Genomic DNA, 22,212 nt, shown 5'->3' with positions numbered 1-22,212 from the left:
CTATTTTAAATGTTACTGAAACTTAACAGCATACTTTACAATATACCAGAACACTTTGCAATAATACTATAAAGTGCAAATAGAATGTATATGTTAAAGTTCAATATACTATTGTAACATTTTTAATTTCCATATCCACCAATTGCAAACAACTGGAAAATACAAAACGTGTGAATCCTGATTAAGTAATACAGATGGCGGATGTTGAACAAATGGACTGGATCCAATGTGAAAAACAAATTGTAATTAGTCATCAGTCGGCTTTCACCCCCTGATAGTAATCTTGCACTCATGATACTTCACTTGAAGGTAAATGACCTGTTGCAAGACAGTCAGCAGATGAATTCACACAGATAATGGTCCGGTTGGAGTTGGTGGTTTTCTTTAGGGGGTCTTGCATAAGTTGAAAAGCTGCACAGGCCCCTTATCAGTCCTCCATGACCTTCAGTCACAAACATCACTGCTGCCCCTCCTTCACATCTCAGTGATTGACTCCGATAAACATTACACCGGATCACACCTTCATAAATGCAGTGAGATCAAACAAGCAGAGAGATTGCAAAGTGATGGAGAAATGTGATTTATGATCAGACTCGTTTTATTGTATTTCGCACTGTTAGTATGTAATTCAGTCTTTTTGTTTACTTTAAAACAACGCTTGCTTATATCGGTTGATCACATCAAATGTTTCACTATGGTCACTAAAAAAACAAATCTAATGTGGGATTCATAACCATTTTGAGCCACACAACCAATCATTTGGGTTTCTGCAATCTGAACATCACAAGGCAATACCATTTAACCGTATTAAAAGGCAATTTTTTTAGAGAACTTACAATTTCATTGCTTTTGAAGTGATTGGCCTCCAGTACAGAGAAAATGACACGCGTTCAAATGAAATCCTGGAATGAGCCAAAATACGGCATCTTCCTGCTGTTAAACAGAAACAGACATGTTTGTCATTTTGCCCGTACCATCCTGTAGCCCACCCTGCCGTGAAGCCAATCATCTTTTAGACCTTACACGACTCACCCATCATTGGCCGAGAGCTGCTTGACCTCCTTCAATGTATCTGCGTTCAATCAGTTTCATGAGATCTTGCTATTGTACACTAAGACCAAAACCTTCCTACTTATTTTGTCCATTGAGACACATCAGAAGAATCAGAATCAGAAGGAGCTTTATTACCAAGTATGTTTACACACACAAGGAATTTGACTTGGCAACGGGAGCTTAGTGCAGAAGAAAGTGTACACATGGTGCAAATGTAGTGCAAATATACGTTACGATAGAAAAAACGAGAATAAAATAAAAACAATAATGCACTATATACAAAAAGTGACATTTTTACTGTATGTCTATATATTCAGTAACCATTCTGTGGCTGTTTTGTTGTGATAAGCATGTTGTCCCTTTCTTGACCTTCGTGCAGAGGTTAATGTGAAATATTGATGTAATCTATGTTAATATGTTAACGTTCCAGTTCGGGACAGCTTTGTTCGCATACAGTGTTGTTTATCTGGATGTGGGATGTTTTGGACATTGGCTCTCTCTGAGAGGGTGGACTTTGTGTTAACCAGTCCCAAAGAAACACCTCCCTGAGGAAGTGGATGTTGAAAAAAAAGAAAACAGTCTGTGATAGTGAAATATAAAGCAGGACAGGATGACTGCTGCTCTCTCTACAACTTGAGAGTTCACGCTAAGAGCCCTGTCATACCACCAGACAGAGAAATCCATCCGCAGGTCAGTTCATGTGTCTGCTATTATTTGAAATGTAAAAATAATGATGTATAAATATGTATAAAATATTGCATACATAAATACTGTGCATAGAAATGTACTTTGTTTAAATGTGTTTTAATGTAGTATTTTATAATGTTTATAATGTAATATATGTTATATAATTTTACACTACACATCTAGCTGAAGTGATTTTTACCTTCTCTTGGTGCAAATGTATGTTTTATAAATACGAATGGATTTTATTAAAATTCTCTCATCATTGACTCACCCTCTTGTCATTTCAAACCTGTATGACTTTTTTTCTGCAGAACACATAAGGAGATATTTTGAACAATGTTGTTAAACTAACAATGGCGGTACCCACTGATTGTTCTTCGGTTACCAAAATTCTTCAAAATATATCCTTCTGTGTTCTGCAGAAGAAGAAAAGTCATACAGGTTTGAAATGACAAGAGAGGGAATTCTGGGAATTATCCCTTTAAGCATTTTAAAAATGCTCTTTGTAATGCAAATATAATGACACCAAAATCTTCCAAATATTTCAATAGCTTTAATGCTACGACATAATATTTAATAATAATGAATATTTTTTCTCTCTTCCTATCTCTTTGTCTCTGTCTATCTTTGGCACTCCAGCGGTCAGTATGGTGGGTCTAAAGCCATCTGATGTTCCACCTCCTCTTGGAGTTAAAGTTCTGAGTGCAGGAACAGCCGGTTGTATCGCTGATTTAGTCACGTTTCCTCTGGACACAGCTAAAGTTCGCCTGCAGGTACATACATCACTCACCTGGATGAACATCTTCAGAACGTCTGCTCGAAACGCATTAATGAATTGCATGTTATTTATAACCAAGTCCTGACTGCTTTCATGACATTTATGAATATGACGTATAAGAGATTTTATGTACATTTCACAAAAGTGTCTAAGTTGATGAACTTAATTATGTTTTTTGCCTAAATACTGTTTCTACATGACTTAAGTAAATAATTAAATCAAGAGTTCATTCGCAAAAACCGATACATCTGTTTTAAAAAAATCAAAAATCATGTTTTATTATGTTATCATGTTTATTGTTTTTTTACTGTGTCAGTTATATTATTGTATTTTTTTGTTATTATTACTTAATCAAAACAACCCAACTGCAGTTTAATGGATATTGCTTGAAAAGCACAATAAAAAACATGATTATCTAAAATGTTTAAATGAAGTACTTTCAGGCTTGAAACCCGTAAGACTTGAAATAAATTAGAGAATTGTTAAACATTTCCATAGCCATTTATATACATTTCTAATGTTTAAGATTATTTGACCGAAAATTCTGTGGTACTCACAAAACTTCAAAAAGTTTTATGTTGCAATGCTTTTCACGTTATTCTTTAAAGCTCCAAAGATTACTTTTAAAAGAACCCTTAAAATGAAGGGTGTATAACATCAGAACCCGTATGCTCTAACCCGTCACTATTCTTACACGTTTATTGTTTTCTTGCTTCTAGATCCAGGGAGAGAAAGCCACGACAGGAGCAGCTAAGGGCATCCGGTACAGGGGAGTGTTTGGGACCATCAGTACCATGGTGCGAACGGAGGGGCCACGCTCGCTCTACAACGGATTAATAGCTGGACTTCAGAGACAGATGGCTTTTGCCTCTATACGAATTGGCTTGTACGACAGCGTCAAGAGCTTCTACACAAGGGGCAAAGACAGTGAGTTGAAAAATTTGAATTTTCTTGTTGAAAAAGAGAATTTTCGTTACTATCTCAGTTTCTTCTGCATGGAGATCAAATGAATGACAAATCTGCTGCTTCTCAGATTTTCTCCTGCAATCTCACAAAGGATCAAGAATGTATCAAACTCAATGTATTTTATGTTTCCATACTCTTAAATTTGTCTCATCTGTTTCTCATTTATTTCTTAGATACTTACTAAATGATATCTGAGCAATATCATTTGGGTTTCGTTCAACTGGGAGTTCAGTTTATTCACTTCTGTATTACAGACCCCAATGTGGGTATCAGGATCTTAGCTGGCTGCACCACAGGGGCCATGGCCGTTTCCATGGCGCAGCCCACAGACGTGGTGAAGGTGCGTTTCCAGGCCCAGATAAACCTGCAGGGTGTGGGACGGCGCTACAACGGAACCATGAAAGCTTACAGACAAATATTTCAGCAGGAGGGTCTTAGAGGGTTGTGGAAAGGTGTGTACCCAGAAAGGAATTAAAACATTACCATGGTATTACTTGACTTACGGTCCGGCTAGTCAAGTCTCCGTGGTCCAAAACTGACCATGTGCATTCTATTTGAACCAGAAGCTAATAAGTGACAGATTCAGAAAGCAGCTATTCGTCGTGTTAAGTAATAAGTGCTTCTCATGCCAACCACACAGAAGATCTGACTTACTGACACAACACGTTTTTCAACGTAAAAATGCATAGAATACAAAACTTGTGTAAAATGGGTTATTTTCGTCCTATAGTTTAGTTCCATAAGTACATTTATAATCAACACTTTTTCTTGAATAATCCAAGACCCGATAATGAATTTCTTATTTGTCTTCTCTGTGAAGGAACACTACCCAACATCACAAGAAACGCCCTGGTCAACTGCACAGAACTCGTGTCCTATGACCTCATCAAGGAAGCAATTCTTAGACACAAACTAATGTCGGGTAAGCAAATCAGAAAGTGTTTCCCAAAACTCAAAGCATATTAGAACGGCAAGCTTGAATGATCTCTGATTGGATTAAAGTTCAAATACACTTTTTTGTGCCCTGCTCGGAGTGATAATTGTTGTGGAACATGTTGGAATGAACTGGTCCAAACATCTCTTGGTATTTTACAACCTCTTTCACTTGATAAGACAGTCATGAGTCAGGCTTTGGTGTTTCTTAATCAACAAACCAAACACGATGATATCAGTACGTACTGTATGTACAGTAGAATGGGTTGTAAAACAAGAGCAAAGGTGTAAAGGACTTCCAAATACATAATACTGTAGGCTACGTGTGTTAAACCCAATTCCAGTGAAAATGTTGAAAAAGAACGTTTGAGAATGCTTTTGACTTTATTTAAATGTATTGTTCTCGCTCCTGTTTGGATTTACAGACAATCTGCCATGCCATTTCACATCTGCGTTTGGAGCCGGTTTCATCACCACAGTGATCGCGTCCCCGGTGGATGTCGTAAAGACTCGATACATGAACTCTCCTCCTGGTCAATACAAAAGCTCACTCAATTGTGCCTGGATTATGATGACTAAAGAGGGTCCCACTGCCTTTTACAAAGGGTGAGAGATCCAATACTATCACAGTCACAATGATTTTACTGTTGGCAACACATTATATATTGGGGCCATAGTTTAATATGGAGGAAATTTCTTTGAGGAAAATGAGAAACATGACCCTCTCTGTGAAATAAAGGTTTATGTTGAATAATCCAATTATGAGATCCTCAAATAAGAATAAGAATGCAGAACGTTTTCTGTGAGGGTTAGGGGATATAATATATAGTTTTAACATATACTGTGTAAGCCTTTGTCTATAACATGGAAAACAACGTGTGTATTTTTGCATTTTAAATCAAATCTAGATCAGATTTTTTTGTTAAAGAAATAAACAATGTTTTGTTTGTGCTCTTTAGGTTCGTTCCCTCTTTCCTGAGGTTGGGCTCATGGAACGTGGTGATGTTTGTATCATTCGAGCAACTCAAGAGAGCCATGATGATGTCCAGAAACAGGCTCGAGGCGGGCACATAGACGTTTAAGACAGAAATCCCACTTTTAAACCCAAAGACTTTAAAACCTCTCTAGATGACTGGAGTGGAATTTGACTTCCAAGTATTTCATTCGGATTTGGAAGTTTAATAGCCAACACTACAGGATGATGAAAACTAGCCTCTTTTTCCAGAGCATTTTTTTTATGTAAATGAATTCCTTATTCTGAAAACCCTTCAATATAAGAACTAATTCTTTAAACGCACAAATAGACACATATGCTCTGTACCTCATCCCTTTGTGAAGTTAATGTACATAATGTTCATGTAATATTTATGTTTCCTCATTTTTTTTAGTAATTAATCCTTTATTCAGAACTATTTACTGTACCATTTATTTGTTATACTCTCACCTGACTATGACCTAGGAAGTGAGACCGCTTCAATTCTGGAAACCAGAACCGCATACACTGATACAAAACAAGTTTATTCAACTTTATAGTGAATGTGGAATATTAAAATGCTGTGTATGTAAAACAAAATCTAAAAATCATGAAATGCTAGCTTTCATATTACCAGCTCTTGCAGGTTTGCACTATTATTTTGGGACTATTATGGGCTGTCTAAATGATATCTTAAATTCCATGGTTTGTTCTCCTTGCCCAAGTACATACAGCGGGTAAAATAAATATCGAACACGTCACCATTTTTCTCAGTAAATATATTTCTCAAGGTGCTGTTGACGTGAAATTTTCACCAGATGTCGTTAACATCCCAAATAATCCATACATGCAAAGAAAACAAATAAGTTTTATGCAATAAAATAGAATGACACAGGGGAAAAGTATTGAACACGCTTACTGAAATTACCTCCACTATGGAGAAATTAGTAGCATGCATTGCTCGGTTTGTGTGGAAGAATGGGCCAAAATCACACCTGTTTTCAAATCTTGAAGGTTCCGTGGGCCTCTTCTATGAACTCTGATCTTCAGTTTCCATAGATTTTCTATTGGATTCAGTCAGGTGATTGGCTGGGCCCTTAGCAGCTTTATTCTCTTTCTCTGAAACCAATTGAGAGTTTCCTTGGCTGTGTGTTTGGGATCATTGAGTTGCTGAAATGTCCACCCTCGTTTCATCTTCATCACTTTGGTAGATGGCAGCAGATTTTTATCAAGAATGTCTCTGTACATTTGTCCATTCATCCTTCCTTCAATTATATAAAGTTTGCCAGTGCCGTATGCTGAAAAACAGCCCCACAACATGATGTTCCCTCCTCCCAACTTCACTGTTGGTATGGTGTTTTTGGGGTGATGTGCAGTGCCATTTGACCTCCAAACATGGTGTGCATTATGGCATCCAAAGAGTTCAATTTTGGTTTTATCTGGCCAGACTATATTCTCCCAGTATTTCACAGGCTTGGCTAAATGTTGTGCAGCAAACTTTAAAAGAGCTTTAACATGTTTTTCTTCAGCAATGGAGTCTTGCGTGGAGAGCGTGCATACAGGCCACTGCGGTTGAGTGCGTTACTTATTGTTTTCTTTGAAACAATTGTACCTGTTAATTCCAGGTCTTTCTGAAGTTCTCCACAAGTGGTCCTTGGCTCTTGGACCACTCTTCTGATTAGTCTTTTTACTCCTCTGTCAGAAATCTTGCAAGGAACACCTGGTCGTGGTTGGTTTATGGTGAAATGATGTTCTTTCCACTTCCGGATTATGGCCCCAACAGTGCTCACTGGAACAATCAGAAGTTTAGAAATCCTTCTATAACTAATGCCATCAGTATGTTACGCAACAATAAGATTGCGAAGGCCTTAAGAGCACTCTTTGCTTTTACCCATTATGAGATGACACCTTGGTAATGAAACACCCTTTTATATGCCATCAGTTGGGGCTGAACCAGCTGATGTTAGTTTTCTTTTGAAAAGGGAAAGAAAAAATTAAAAATAATAAAAAAATTAAAAAAGAAAAATAGAATTACAAAACATTTTAAAACAAAAAATAATAAAAAAATAAAAAAATTTTACCCAATCTCATTCCATTTAATTATACATAACTTAAATAGTGAACTTATTTTTGTTTTCTTTGTATGTATTGATTTGGATCGTTACCGACATCTAGTGAAAATTTCATTTCAACAGCACCTTGAGAAATAAATTTACAGAGAAAATGGTGACGTGTTCAATACTTATATTACCCACTGTAAACTGCATCTCTTTTTGTACCTGGCAAGTAAAAAAATTTGTTCTGGGAAGGGTGACTCTTTAGTTCATTTAAACCTGTTTTAAAGGACTCGGCACCTTTTACATAGATGTATCAAGCTTTTATAAACGGCAAGAAATTTGTACTTTTAAAACCATCTCAAATTAAAATGCAATTAATTTTGTTAAACTTATTTCCTTTCCATCCAAACATGTCATGAAAAACAAACATAAAAAAATTGTCTTGTCTAATTTTATTTTTTATATCAGGTATGATCCCAACACTATAAAATTAATTGTGCCATTAAGAATACAAAGTTATATTTTCAAAACCAAACATTTTTTAAATAACACAACACAATGTTACATAAACATTTGTTCATACAAATGCTTGTACTTTGGAATCGAGTTGAGGTAACGATATTCACAGAACAGATAACAAAACTGATTAGATATTAAATACTCAACAGTTCTTTCCCATCATAAGCCACATTAAGAAATGTGTAGATGTGTGTGTGGGGGGAGGCGGGGGGTATTACAACTTTAACACAAACATGCAAAAGAGCTTGTATGCGCTACATACAAGAGACAATTTGCCAAGGAAAAAAACGTTCTAATATCATCATTGATCATCAACAGAAACATCAACTTCCTGAGATGGGTAAGTGTTGTACAAAGAAACAGAAATTATTTGAACACAATCAAAACGTTCAAGTGTTAATTGACTTTCTAATCAATTAACTGGAGTTTAAAATATTACTGTTAATGCACTAAAGTATTTTTAGCAATACAGTACATATGATACTGTTTCTGTTGTGGAATTATTGTGTTCAACATTACATGCACATTGTACTTTTCCTTACTAAAAGCTATTAAGAAGTCAACGGAAAACAACTTTGAAAAACAAAATGGGAAAAACAAATGTTCTCTCTCTTAGATTCTTTCATCGGCTGGAAAATATAGCCACTCCTGTGTTTGATGTTATGCTGGAATGCAGCAGTCATTTTTGTGCGTCCAAAGTCAAGCTCAGCGTCACCTCTTGTGGCTGGAGTTGGCCTTTGACCTTGTCATGAAATTTCTCCCTGTAGCGATTGAACTCCATGATGCTCTCAGGTTCCTCCTCCAACCAGAACTTATCAAACTCGTAAGCCAGGTAACCTAGAGAAAGAAAACAAACAATTCTGCATTGCAATATTGAAGCCTATTTTGTCATCAGTTAAGATTTTACAGTCAGTTTTCAGTTAAGTTATAAACATGACCTAAATACATACAAAGATTGTGCAGACTTACAGTAGAACTCATGAAAGTGCTGCATTTGGGGTTTTCCAGATACTGTATTATAAAAATGAGGTTTCAATGCTCCACTGCTCATTAAACTGTATGCCATCTCGGTTAGATTGATGCCCACTATGGCATACGAGTACCTGCAATAACAGAACACACACCTCCAATGACCAGCTGTAACAAACACAGGTGACGTTTGATTGACATGAACCAGTAGAATGTGGACTTACCCGAGTTTGGGGTGATTTGAATGTGACAGAACCTTCCTGGCTGCATCCGTGTAGTTTTCACTGAAAAAACTGGACAAACAAAAGCAAACGCTAACTTGAATCTGGAAAGCCATTACATCTAAATGTGACATCATCATCATCATCATCCTGAAAAAATGAAAAACTCCACTCACAGAAGGTTTGAGAGGCCCAGCATGCCCATCCCTCTGAAATCGGTCTTCGGGTCATCACCTTGGAAACCAATTCTGCACCACTGTTTAGTGATTCTCGATTCCAGCCTGACTGAAGGCATTAACAACTCCCACAACTGGCTCAAAACAAACAGAAGGACCAAGCAAAATTAAACACTGACGCTCAAATCTATAAAGAATTATCACTCTGGTTTAGGAACCCTTCACTGAGCGATCAGGTCAACAGGTTTATGCTGCAAGGTTGTGAGTGGATGCCACAGTGATTTGAAATTTACCTTCAAGAGCATCTTCTCATGTTCCTCCTTTGTAGAGTCATACACTTCTTTTCGTAATTCCTCAACTACCTCGAACAGTTCGCTATATCCACTTATTTGTAACAAACATTTCTGAAAATTCAGCTTAAACCTGTAAAATACAAGTACAGTTTTATTCTGCCATATAAAACTAAAACCAGGATTATTGATTATTTCACCAGTACACAGTAGAATTGCTCGGCACACTCAATACTGTATCCCACAATGCAATGTGCTCAACTTGACCTATTTCTAGGGTGAACTTAAAAAGAAGATCAAAAGAGACTCACGTATGATCTTTCTGCACTTTGATTCTCTTTTCCTGAATTATTAGAGCTATCAGGTCCTCAAAGTCTGCCTCCTTAACAGATAAAGCTGCTCGCAATACCTGATTAAACACAATCCAAAGCAAACAAGAACAATGTGTGTACACACCAGCAAAAACGTGAAGAGTTCATATAAATATTTGGCTAATACCAAGATAAGAAAGTGCTTAAGTGTCCATACCTTGCTTTTAGATGATTTCAGAGAGTATTCTACAAAGACAAACAAGGATAACAGGTTTGCAAAGCTTATAAATGAGAACTCAAAGCCTCGTTTAATGAAACAGTTCACAGTTAATCAATAATTAAAATTAAAAGAGCAACTGTCATTGTTTTCTACACCCATAAATGTCTGTAATTTTTTGTTTAACACAAAATATTAAAAATTCAATGAATGTCGGTTCACAGGGATGCAAACACGCTCCAAAAAAGACAAAATAAAAGTGAACAGCCATATAAATAGTGTACGAGTCATTACTCAACTCAACTTTATTTATATAGTGCTTTTTACAATTTTCATTGTTACAAAGCAGCTGTACATGAGACATATTGACTATAAGCAAAACAATTAAAGTTGTACCTGTAAAAACAAGAAAAAGGTGAAAACACAGAAGACAGACATACCCACATACAAAACATTCCACACACACAATATGCACATGTACTAACACACATAGACATAGACACACACGGACGCGCAGACACACGGACACGCACGCACACACACACGTACACAGACAAGTACGCACACACACAGACACGCACGCACACACACAGACCCGCACGCACACACACAGACCCGCACGCACAGTGCGAGCACACATTTAAGATAAAGCAGAGAGAAGCACATGTCAAATATAACAGACTATAAATCCCTATATGCAATATTAATTAAGTAAAACTTTAAAATTCTAAAGCAGCCCCCCCGGCCAGGCAAATAGTGCAAAAAACAGTATGCAAACGGTGGCGAGGAACCCAAAAATCTAATCGAGAAAAAAAACCTCAGGAGAACCCAGGCCCAACCAGGGGATTCCAGTTCCCCTCTGGCAAAAGCTGCTGCCTCTGCACAAGCTCGACAGTGCTTGCACAACAAGGCTAAATAAAAATAAATAAACTTACTAATAAGGTAAATTATAGTTTTAAGATTATCATTAATAATCCAATAGCATTTGAAATTTTGTGGTGAAGATTACAGTGGTTGTTTCATGCTTGTTGGAACTTGAAAAATGTAATCACTATAAACTGAAAAGGGATGAAAACATTTCAAAATTACATTATATATTTATATTGGTGTGCGGAACTGAATGGTCAACAACAATAAGATGCACCTGTCTGTGATGTCCTGAGTGCTCCGGCTTTGCATTGTGAACAAATCCGCTGCAGCTCGCACGTTCCTGTCACCAGCCGCAGGAGCCATTTCATCCAGAAGCGCAGACACGAGGAGTAGAAACACTGCCAGATAAACCCAAACATCCTCTGAAATACAAGCGCAATGAGTTAGCAGCTCTTTCTCATATATGCATCACACAGCAACAAGAAAACACCCACGTGGACTTCATGCATTCACTGCAAAAAGGTTCTGCTGATCATTGTACTGTATGTAAACAACAGTCACTTTAACGTTACCAGGAATAATCATTATTTCTAATATCTATCCAATAAGCTTTGCGCTAGCAAAGAATTCCATTATTTGCACTGTTTACCATCAAAGCACGACTGATAAATGAATTACATTGCAATTTAAGTCGGCACATAACTTACTCAACCATGATGCGCTATGAAAATCAACTGGACAACACAACAACAACAGGTTGCTCGCGCACGAGAGATATAAATAATGAGCGTCACCACAACTAATGACGCAATTCATGTGACGCCGCCGGCGTTTGTATCGTTTAATGGTGAACTACGATTTAAGTTGCTATGTTTTTATTGAATAACACGTTTAACAGAGTCTAAAAACTGTACGAATCACTTACTAGCAGCCTCTTCCCGGAAGCGATTAAGATCGCTGCGCGTGCGCACAAGTAGCGACGCTGGTAATACGACGCCACCACAGGAGGGCGCCGTAGAGCACCACTTTAAGTTGGAGGAATGAATGTTTTATGCTGGCACTTTTGTCAGTCAGATGCAGATCTTTAGTTTTCGTTCAAATCCACGCACAAACCTACAGATTGCGTCTATTTTTCTTAGAAATCTGGGCCCGTATTCATGAAAAATCTTAGCGCAAAGAGTTGCTCCTAGTGACAAAATTCTAAGAAAATTCTTAGAAATGTGGGCGTTTCCCCTTAGAATTACAGAGAAGATCATAGTAAAGAAAAAAGTAATTCATAAAGCATCTTAACCCTTAAAAGAGCTCTCAGGGTCCAAAATTTTAGGAGTAGCGAGGAGGACTTTTAAGAGACTTAAGAGTTTCTTTAGCAGCAGAGAAAATGGACGAAACACGAAAAGTGAGAAGAAATGTGTTGCAATGCATGATAATTTCCATATTACTTTTAAGGTTTATCAGATTTTTTAATTGTTTTGTGTGTGTGTGTGTTCAAAATTTTGGTTTTCTTGTATAGCTGCTTTGATGCAATGCAAATTGTAAAAGCGCTATAAAATAAAATTACATTGAATTGAATGACAGTGAGTTAATAAGACACAACACATTAGATGTTTGTGACCGACCCTATTAGAGACACGCTAACATCTCCAAAACAGCGCAGAAATGTCACTGCGCCAGAAATAGAAGATATCACATTAACATATTTAGCAACTGGAGAAATGCAGCTATGCAGCAGAGACGATTTGGTTCTGTCACAACCTTCTATAGTGATCACACAAACAATTACAGCACTTACAGAAACTTATTGTGTCACTGTTCATTTTCTATCAAATACGTTGACATTAACAGCATGGTAAATAAAAAAATAAAAATAAAAAGAATATATATACAGCATATATATATATAGTGCGCGTGTGTGTGCGTGAGTACGGTAAAACAGGAAAAAATACATGTGCAATTTCAAAGTAATGACCCTATTAAAAGCGCTCTTTTTTCCTTCTTGGTCAACCAACCAATCACAGTCTTAAAAAGACGTTGGCTGAGTCCTAAATCGCATACTCAATAGGCTTGTTCGACTTGATGCGGCGCCGCAAGATCCGACAGGCGGAAGACATCAAAGTACCGCGAGAGCGATTCGAAACCAAACATTTTATGGTTTTTCGAATGGCTCTCGCGGTACTTTGATGTCATCCGCCTGTCGGATCTTGCGGCGCCGCATCAAGTCGAACAAGCCTAACGAGTAGGTACTCAATTTCAGTATGTACGTACTCAACGGGGGCGGGGCTAAATGGTACTGTTTTCCCTGAATGGGTGTTGTATGAATGCGATCGGCCGTTGTCCGGCATATTGATGATGATCTTTTCCTTTTTAATGGCGGGGACCAAATTACGTTTGTGGTGCATATCCGCCACCCACTACACTGGAGTGTAAATGGGCCATGCGACGTAATAACAAGCGCAACAACTTAAGTTATGAGAGACAGGTGCATTAACATCAGTAATACCTTCCATGAGTTTTCCCAGCATTTGCAACTTGTTTGTAATTACTTCCCAAAGGAGACGTCGGGCAGCTGCTCGACGATCTCGCCTTAGGAGAGCACTGCTGATTTTATTGTCAAGGAATATAAGTATTATTGCTTATAAATTAAGTGTACCCTAGAAATGCATTGTTAGCCCACACCTACACTTGTGCACAATATTATTGATGAGTGCTGACCAATACTTATACATTTTTTCCTGAAAATTATATATTGTATTAAAATAGGCTACTAAATGTAATTGTGTTGCCATATGCCATCTATGCAATAATACAGACTACAAAAATGTGAATGCATACACGTTTTCAGTGAAGCAATGACATAATGCATGAAGTAATGTAATATGTTTTACTTACAGAAAACTATAGAATAAACATGAATAAAAAATATGTAAATTTGATGTAAGAAAATAAATGAATTTAATAATTATTAATACATATACAAGTAAACATCAATTGAATCAAAGCTTTATTTCAATTTATTGTTGTAACAAATGATCCTGTATCTACAGGCGTTGAACCCCACATCCTACTGCCATCTCGCAGCTGACCACCGTCGCCACCTTTGTGATTTTAACGAGTGTGCTCATCTGTCCCTGTAACAGATTCAATTTACCTCTGTGATTTGTGCTCAATACTGCAGTTAAATGTGGAGGTAGTTGCACATGTGTTAACTCGCTGTTTATCCAACTCAAATTTTCATCAACAGTACTAATGGACAAATAAAATATATACATTATGTTTAGTTACTTAAATAAATATGTTTATTTACATTACTTATATGTATCTATGCAAGCAGTGAACAATGCTTTGTACCACATACTAACAGACGTAAGCTACATTACTGTGATGAGTATTTCATGTTGTGATGTGCTCATTTGCAATACTTATCAAGAAAATGACAGGTAACATGTTACACAGACACGTCTTTAACATGCGTATGGTCTTAATATATGTAACGTTAAGTCTACTTCGAAGACGCTGTGTGCGTGGAGCTCCCCTATAAACTAGGCATATTAAAACACTGCATTTTCACATCAAAATCACAAATATACTTTACTATCTAGCATCTTACAGGTTAACTTTACGCTACAGCACTTTAACAAATGCGACTGAACACAAAAAATTAAGCGTTGTTAGCTAGTAATACTCACTTTTGATAACAACTTCCCCGCAGTTCTCCGCCATGCTCCTGTATGAACTTATCCTGTCCCGTGGGCTCATGGGATAGAGAAGTATCCCAAGTATGGCCCTGAACCAAATGGCGCACTCCGGTCTTGTGGACCTCCTTCGAGTCCACACTTGGTGACGTCAGGAAGTGCAGACCTACAGGGCACTAGGCACGAGTCCATGGTACATGGGAGTGGGGTACATTTGGGACAGACTTGAGGTCATCACACCGGAAAGAGCAAGCCGTGCTTTCTAATCATCATGACTCTCGCGGTACTTTGTTGTCATTCGCTGATCAGTCTGCACAGCGCCGCGTGAAGTCGACCACACTTGTTGTCCCATTGTTGTTATTTGGGACTGGAGCTGCAGGTTTTTATTGTTCTGTATTTCATATGTTGATATGCCACCCGAGCATTATGCAATAGAAACTTATGTTTGTAATGCACTCATTGGGCTCCTATCCCAAATAACAACAATGGGAAAACAAGTGGTCGACTTCACGCGGCGCTGCGCAGACTGATCAGCGAATGACAACAAAGTACCGCGAGAGAGATTAGAAAAGCAACGCTTGCTCTTTCCGGTGTGATGACCTCAAATCTGTCCCAAAATGCACTCCCATGTACCCTTGTGGACTTGTGCCTAGTGCCCTATAGGTCTGCACTTCCTGACGTCACCAAGTGTGGACTCAGAGGAGGTCCACAAGACCAGAGTGCGCCATTCGGGACAGGGCCTCAGTCTGCATCAATGCGGGCTTCGCCTAAGACTGCATCGAGGGCACAATGGAGGCGCTCGCGAGCAGACTTCTGAGCGCAAAAACACAAATGGGACTCCCTACGGACTCGTAGACTTGGCGAGCACGCGCAATTTAAGTCCACGAGACCGCAAGTCCACATGAAGTGCGCCATTTGGGACAGGGCCTCTGTCAATGGGTGCTTCAGAATGTGGGCGTAACCAGTAAACCAGCCGGGAAATTCTCGCCTACTGTTTAATGAAGACCGAGGTTTCTGACATACTATTCGTTCGCCTACTGCTTTTCGCCTACTATATAGTATGGCAGTATGCGATTTCGGATTCAGCCTGTGGCATACATAGCAACGGTGTCAGCCCCGCCTCCTCACTAAAATAAACGTTTTTCGTCTTTTCCTTGCTCAGAGTTTCTCAGATTGGTCCTGAATCGTTTTAAAGCTAAGACTCCTACGTAGAAGTTTTTAAGATAAAATAAGAGCTTTCTTAGAGGATTCTTAGAAGCTTTAAGAATACGGGCCTCAGTGTTTTTCTGATGGCCTAAACTGCGTTCATAGCCTACACACTTCAACCGTGTTCGACTTCACGTGGGTGCGCAAACTAAAAGCGTGCGTTGACTTCAAATACAAATAATCTATTCAGCAAGTGTAGATTTTTGTATTTGGAATATTTTCATCGTTATTTTCATTATTTGTTAAACGTATTTCTTAACCTGTCAGACGCAACTCACAGTCTATTATAAAAAAAAACATTTCATAAAATCACAACATACAGAAAACTCTTTATCAATTCATTTTTTGAGAGTCATAATTATGTGACCAGTCAGGAATGGATATACAAAACAAAAATAAGACCAATTTCTACAGGCAGCCAACTCACACCAAAATATTTCAGATTAAACATGCTAAGGCATAAAAAAAACATTGGAAATGGAAAATCAATACAAACCAAGACCAGTCAAACACTTGGTGAAATATCATGCATTTAAGTGCAACTCCAGACAAACGTCAGAGTGTATCAATCAAAACTCATGTTTCTCTGCGTGTATTTTACTCCGGAATCCATCAGTCGGCGCCAGAGGGCTAAACCGTAACAATGGTAGATCCAGAGAGCAGAGGCCATCTTTGGACAGTCTCATTTGTGGGGGTGGAGGTGGGAGTCTAGAAGGGTCAGCACCACCACGGCCGTCATTCTATGTGTTGTTATTGTCTTCATCATTGGCAGGTGTTTCCACACTGCTGCATATGCTTGTTTTCTGGCAGCGTGGCATGAAAATCCCTCTGTAGTATCGACGGTACAGAAAAGTGACCACCACCAGTAACAACAAGATGAGCAAAATGAGCAGACTGCAGATGGCGTAAACGCCCTTGAGGACCCTGGGAGATGATGTAAAGCTACAGTCTAGAAAGAGTTGAGAAAAAGCTTTGAGTTAAAAAAAAAAGACAGACTATAGACTAGGTTTCTAAAGAATTATACCTCACAAACAAATTAGGCTATGTAAACTTGTCAACACACTCTCCTCTTACCGGAAACAGCAGACTCCACGCAAACCATTCCAGGCGGCCCCTGACGAGCCTCATGGTAACCACGGTGACAGTGACAGGAATAAGATCCGAACTGATTCACACACTCGGCGTGTGCATCACACATCTTCATGCGTGTATCACACTCATTGATGTCTATTCAAACACAGACAAACTTACATAATGCATATTGTGGCAGATAAACACTAACTAATGACAACGAATTATAAGACTTGTAAATGTATTTGAGATGTGAGAGTACCTTCCATTGACACAGAGGCTATGGTGCCCTGTATTTTGCTGGTTTGGGATTTGATAATCTTGCCTATTAGCTTCTGCATACCGGACTGAAGATCTGCATACATGTATTTTCCTGCAGCAGTCTTCTGAAACTGTGCCCACATGATGAACAAAACCCCCGAACTCAACCTAGAAACCAATCGATTGTCACTATATTTTAAAGGAACAGTTCCACCAAAAATGAAAATTCTGTCTTCATTTACTTCTCCTTAATGGTTCAAAATCTGTATAAAGAATTTGGAATAATGCTTGTAACCAAACAGTTCTTGGCCACCATTGACTACCATAGTAGGATAAAAAAAAAAAATCGCTTTATAAATTTGAACAAAATATATTTTGAATATTTAAGATAGCAAACAGTTCTGGGGCACTTTTGACTCATTGTAATTTTTCCGACTATGGTAGTCAATGGTGGCCAAGAACTGTTTGGTTACAAGCATGTTTCGAAATATATTTCTGTGTTCATCGGAACAAAGAACTATATACAGATTTTGAACCACTCGAGGGCGAGTAAATGATGACCATTTTTATTTTTGTGTGGACTGTCCCTTTATAACTGCTTCATATCTAAAATTTACAACTCACTTTTTTAATCTTTTTAAATCTAGACCTTTTGAGACGAGATGCCCAAGCTCTTCTTTTATCTGCAAATACCAATTTCAAATGCTTAAACGTTTAAAATAACTTACATTTTTCTGAAAAGAAATTCAGAAAAAAGTCATATACATTACCCACCATGATCTCTAGCGGGGTTCGGAGTGAAGATGATTTTTCAAGATGCTCAAAATCCAGACTGACCTCCACAGCTACCTCAAACAAGAGCTCTGATTGGACAGACAATGTTACATCACATTGTACCTTGAACATGTATGCAATGAAGCATGCAATGCTCTTTTACATTATTTTAAAGTTAAATGCCATTGGTAGAATTAAGGGAGGGGTGGTACAGATGTGTTGAAGCAATTCTCACCTCCAGGTAAATGAGTATTTTGGGTGGCATTTCTAATGGTCTGTTGGTTCTGAGCTTTTTCTGTGCAATGAAAACAACAGTTAACGACAGTACACAACAAAAACAAAATGTCAAATTGCAATTCGTAATCTTATTCCCGTCATGAGAAATGAACTATTGATACATACCTGTAACATTAACCATTTGTGCTGATTTTAATAAATTCAGTGTCTTCGACAAAACTGTCTACATTTTACAGTAGTGACAATACAGTAATAAAAAATAAGGGGAGAGAAACGCAAGTCTTTACAGACAAAAATATTTTTACGAAATAAAAACAGACTATGATGAGAGTTAAATGTTGCTTTAAAACCATACTCCACCTTTGGATCTGCGCTGCAGTTTAGGCTGTCTGGGAGCATTAGTGTCCATAAAGACAGGTGGTGTGATATTGCCGTCTTGTACTCTCGTCTCCATGGCAACATCATCCACCTGTCCCACCCTCACCCACCGAACTTCCCCAGCATCAGATGCCACCGTGGCTCTAACTGACCCAGGTTTACCTGAAGAACGGGCGTGTGCATCCACATTCCTGCGCATAGCTGTTGGGGACCGAGCGACTGGTTTAGTGGCTTTGGTCTCGACCGGTGGGCTGAGGTACATGTCCGTGATGTGTCTGTAGGCAGGCTGGTATTTCGAGCGAATTTGGGCCGATCCACCTGCCGGGGCCTGCTGCTCTCTCGGAACTGGAATGGAACTATAATCATAATACTCATCGCCAAGAAATTCAACATCACTGCGGTAACCAGAGGTGAGGGTTGAATTTGTAGAACTAGCAGATACTTGGACGTCCCCAGAACTCTTTTCCCATGGTTGCCTATTCTTAAAGACAAGTTCATTGGCCACTGATGTGGACTCAAACGGAGCGAATATCAGAGGCTTGGTCAGACCATGAGAAGTGGTTTGGACATTCACATCTGACAGTTTTATATCTGCTGTGACGCCTCCCACACCTGATGGAGCATGTGTAACTGCATCAGTTACCTGTTCACCACCACCTAATGCTTCCTCTATCATGTCTAAGGGCACTTCTGTCAGGAGAAACACAAAGATTCTGCTTATGCCAAATCAACACATCATTCCACTCATTAAAATCTTTGATTAAAGTACTAAAAATAATAAATAAATACTGGGACATTTAATGGACACATATGAGGCTTCCCTTTGACAACTGCTCACCTTCATACATGGGGTCAAGAGAATCCAGAGGTCCAAAAGCTTTGAAACGTCCATAAAACCCCCTGTACGGGGTGGGACGGTTCCCATCAATAAGGAGCACCACCTGAACAGTGTTGGACACCGACATGTACTGTGCCTTTCTCCAACACCTTTCCAGTATTCTCTGCCCACCGGCAGCAGCAGGAGACTCGTCAAGGTGGATCTGATCACTTTTCATGTGACAAGCCTCCGAGGGGGTAAAGTCCTCCAGGTACAACTCCACACGCTTCCCAGGATGCACCTGGATGGTCCAGTTGCACCAGACAGGGGGGTTGGAGCACAGGTAGTCGGGGGAGAACAACTCACCGCTTTCACCGTGGAGAACTTGGTGGCAGCTCCGGAGAGCAAAGAATGCATATCGCTCTCTGCCTCCTCCAGCTGAAAAATGTGATTTATTAAATAAAGAGCTTTTGAATCTGAATGTGGGTCAGTGAAGCAGTGATAGAACTGTTCTACAACCATTTCGATTTTTTTATTCTCTCTTTTAAATCATAAAATATTTAACTTTACATTAGGCAGATGCTCTTATTCTAAACACATGACAAAATATCCTGGACATACTTTATTTAAAATGAAATAATAATACATATTTTTGCACCCATTTAATTATTAATTTGACTCAATTGAGTGCCTATATGAAACACTGGGACATAAACATGTTCAAATATTTTGTCAAACCTGGTCACTATAAAAAAGTATTTAATAAAAACTCGACTGTGACCACTGGCCTGTTCCAACGTCTCACAAAATATATAATGTACCGATTACAACTAATATTTCTTATATCACGTAGAACTATACTCCGAATAAGAAACACACATACAATCTATCGTAATACATGCATTACATTGTATGACCAATTCTCATGTAATATCATATATCAAAAGTATACGTGTGGACTGACAGCTGTGTACCTGCGGATGAATAGCCGTCATTTCTGTTCATCTGCCAAAAAACAGACAATAATAGTAAGATCTTAACCGATCACGCACTCTTAATTTGATCAAAAGCTTATTTGTATTGTATCCACTGATTGATCAGTTTACTCACCTCCACACCGGTCACCCAAAATGTGAAATAGATTAATATGAGAAGACCGCATTTACACAACAAATGCCGCCACAGCATTTTAGGATTATGATTGTAAACTTCGCGAATTGCTATCAGTTGCTTGTTTCAAACGAAAAACCGAGGAAGTGCCCAACAATCACCTGTGCTATATCTGTAATCAATAGAGCAGATGTGTGTTGGTCAAAATGCGTCTCTGCGCAGAACGATCAGCATATGATATTCAAGTACCGCGAGAGCAATTCGAGAGCATACTACTGCGTATGCCTGAATCACTCTCGCGATATTGTGATGTCACATGCCGCCGCATGAAGTATTTTGATTGCGCATGACTAAACGGATAGCCGCACGACCTATGTATTCCGTACACGAGTCTCTTTTTGTCCAACAGATGCCGCTGTTTCGCTACATATTTAAACATACATAATCAGGACTGAGAAAGTGCTAACGCTGCGTTCCAGACATCTCGGATGTAGGATATTTGAAATATCATATTTCCCACATCAACGCGGAATTCATTTCTGGAACTTCGCTCGTTTAATGTTGATAAATATTTTTGATGTTTTAATATTACAAAGTTATTAGTAACGTGAATGTTTTAATGCTATATTAAATAAAATGATAAGCGGGAAATGCAAGTATCGTCACATTTTGTACCTACTGGTACCGAAGTTTGGTATCGTGACAACACTACAATACTTTTCATGTTACTAAATCCAGACGTTATTTCCGGGGATGAGTTAGAATATAAAAGTAAACTTCTGTTAACACATTTTTCATTTCTCTTATTTTTTAAAGGTATTACAATCAAATAAAAATAAGTCAAATGCATACAACTTTTATGGAAAGTCTTTCTCAAGTAAAAGTCTTTTTTGTAAGGGTGATGCAACTAAGTAAACATCTTGCAACAGGGTTAGGATCAGTAAATATGATCATTCTTAATGATCTGATATAATTGTCCATAGTGTTACTTTGTTGCACATGGTAAAGGTTGTTATGAATGTGGTATTTTTGTAACACACTTGTCCAAATTAAGATGTAAAGTAATTAATTTATAATTCCTGTGTTATAGATTTAACTAAACAAAATCATAACATGCCCATGGTAAATTAACCCAATACTTAGTCAATTAAAAAAGTATGTTTTTAAATCCTCCAGTTATTTAGTGTTCCCTGATAAATTATTAAACACAGTACAATAATTGATGAGTACTGTGTGTATAACACAAACAAAGCACTGAATGAGTAACTTAGAAGTGTTAAAGACACAAACTAGGTTTTAGAAGTCAAAGTTCACAATAAATCCTGTCCTATCCACCTGTGGGATTAACAGAGTTATAGTGCAATGGAAATTTGCTAGACTTTGAACTTCATATGGTTTTGTGTGTGTTGCGGTATCGTATGTTGTTCTATAACAAGGGCACAAAGTTCACAACTCCGTGCATCTTGCATAATTGATAGAACATCTGTTATCACTATTGTTTTTATATAAATTGTGTGAACCATATATTTTGTTTAGAGCACATCTCATTTTGTAATACAGAAACACACATAAATAGGAATGACAATTCACATCTCAACATAAAAAAGGCCACAGTCTCTATAATTCTTTATCGTCATGGAAACATCCTG

General features: G+C 38.2%; 3 protein-coding genes across 3 annotated transcripts; 1 reads left to right on the top strand and 2 right to left on the bottom strand.

Moving 5' to 3' along the window:
- Positions 1–14: 14 nt before the first annotated feature.
- ucp1 (uncoupling protein 1) lies at positions 15–7,368 on the top strand. Its single transcript, XM_057331302.1, has 7 exons — positions 15–1,743; positions 2,380–2,513; positions 3,238–3,445; positions 3,739–3,936; positions 4,305–4,406; positions 4,843–5,023; positions 5,377–7,368. The coding sequence occupies exons 2-7, from the start codon at positions 2,388–2,390 to the stop codon at positions 5,489–5,491; spliced, it is 930 nt and encodes a 309-aa protein (XP_057187285.1). The 5' UTR covers positions 15–1,743; positions 2,380–2,387; the 3' UTR covers positions 5,492–7,368.
- A 526-nt stretch (positions 7,369–7,894) lies between these two features.
- Positions 7,895–14,954, bottom strand: elmod2 (ELMO/CED-12 domain containing 2). Its single transcript, XM_057331303.1, has 9 exons — positions 14,704–14,954; positions 11,295–11,442; positions 10,151–10,179; positions 9,934–10,031; positions 9,626–9,755; positions 9,333–9,466; positions 9,160–9,228; positions 8,936–9,069; positions 7,895–8,803 (listed from the first exon to the last, which is right to left on the bottom strand). The coding sequence occupies exons 2-9, from the start codon at positions 11,437–11,439 to the stop codon at positions 8,646–8,648; spliced, it is 897 nt and encodes a 298-aa protein (XP_057187286.1). The 5' UTR covers positions 11,440–11,442; positions 14,704–14,954; the 3' UTR covers positions 7,895–8,645.
- Positions 14,955–16,247: 1,293 nt separating this feature from the next.
- zgc:66455 (uncharacterized protein LOC393502 homolog) lies at positions 16,248–20,973 on the bottom strand. The gene is made up of 10 exons (XM_057331284.1): positions 20,564–20,973; positions 20,428–20,458; positions 19,475–19,891; positions 18,619–19,326; positions 18,257–18,316; positions 18,022–18,110; positions 17,872–17,930; positions 17,249–17,415; positions 16,990–17,142; positions 16,248–16,864 (listed from the first exon to the last, which is right to left on the bottom strand). The coding sequence occupies exons 1-10, from the start codon at positions 20,639–20,641 to the stop codon at positions 16,656–16,658; spliced, it is 1,971 nt and encodes a 656-aa protein (XP_057187267.1). The 5' UTR covers positions 20,642–20,973; the 3' UTR covers positions 16,248–16,655.
- Positions 20,974–22,212: the final 1,239 nt, after the last annotated feature.

This window comes from Triplophysa rosa, linkage group LG4 (assembly GCF_024868665.1).
Source record: "Triplophysa rosa linkage group LG4, Trosa_1v2, whole genome shotgun sequence".
In the NCBI taxonomy this organism is placed as follows: Eukaryota; Metazoa; Chordata; class Actinopteri; order Cypriniformes; family Nemacheilidae; genus Triplophysa; species Triplophysa rosa.
The sequence above is the reverse complement of the archived record's forward strand: the minus strand, read 5'-3'. Positions and strand labels throughout refer to the sequence as shown.

Excerpts from the sequence above, each read along its gene's own strand:
- ucp1 (XM_057331302.1), top strand. The coding sequence starts at position 2,388 with ATGGTGGGTCTAAAGCCATCTGATGTTCCACCTCCTCTTGGAGTTAAA. Across the intron at positions 4,407-4,842 it reads TAGACACAAACTAATGTCGG|ACAATCTGCCATGCCATTTC; the intron begins GTAAGCAAATCA and ends TTGGATTTACAG. Across the intron at positions 5,024-5,376 it reads CCCACTGCCTTTTACAAAGG|GTTCGTTCCCTCTTTCCTGA; the intron begins GTGAGAGATCCA and ends TGTGCTCTTTAG.
- elmod2 (XM_057331303.1), bottom strand. The coding sequence starts at position 11,439 with ATGTTTGGGTTTATCTGGCAGTGTTTCTACTCCTCGTGTCTGCGCTTC. Across the intron at positions 10,032-10,150 it reads TGAAATCATCTAAAAGCAAG|GTATTGCGAGCAGCTTTATC; the intron begins GTATGGACACTT and ends GTGTTTAATCAG. Across the intron at positions 8,804-8,935 it reads GCACTTTCATGAGTTCTACT|GTTACCTGGCTTACGAGTTT; the intron begins GTAAGTCTGCAC and ends TTCTTTCTCTAG.
- zgc:66455 (XM_057331284.1), bottom strand. The coding sequence starts at position 20,641 with ATGCTGTGGCGGCATTTGTTGTGTAAATGCGGTCTTCTCATATTAATC. Across the intron at positions 20,459-20,563 it reads TTTGGGTGACCGGTGTGGAG|ATGAACAGAAATGACGGCTA; the intron begins GTGAGTAAACTG and ends GTTTTTTGGCAG. Across the intron at positions 17,931-18,021 it reads GAACCCCGCTAGAGATCATG|ATAAAAGAAGAGCTTGGGCA; the intron begins GTGGGTAATGTA and ends TGGTATTTGCAG.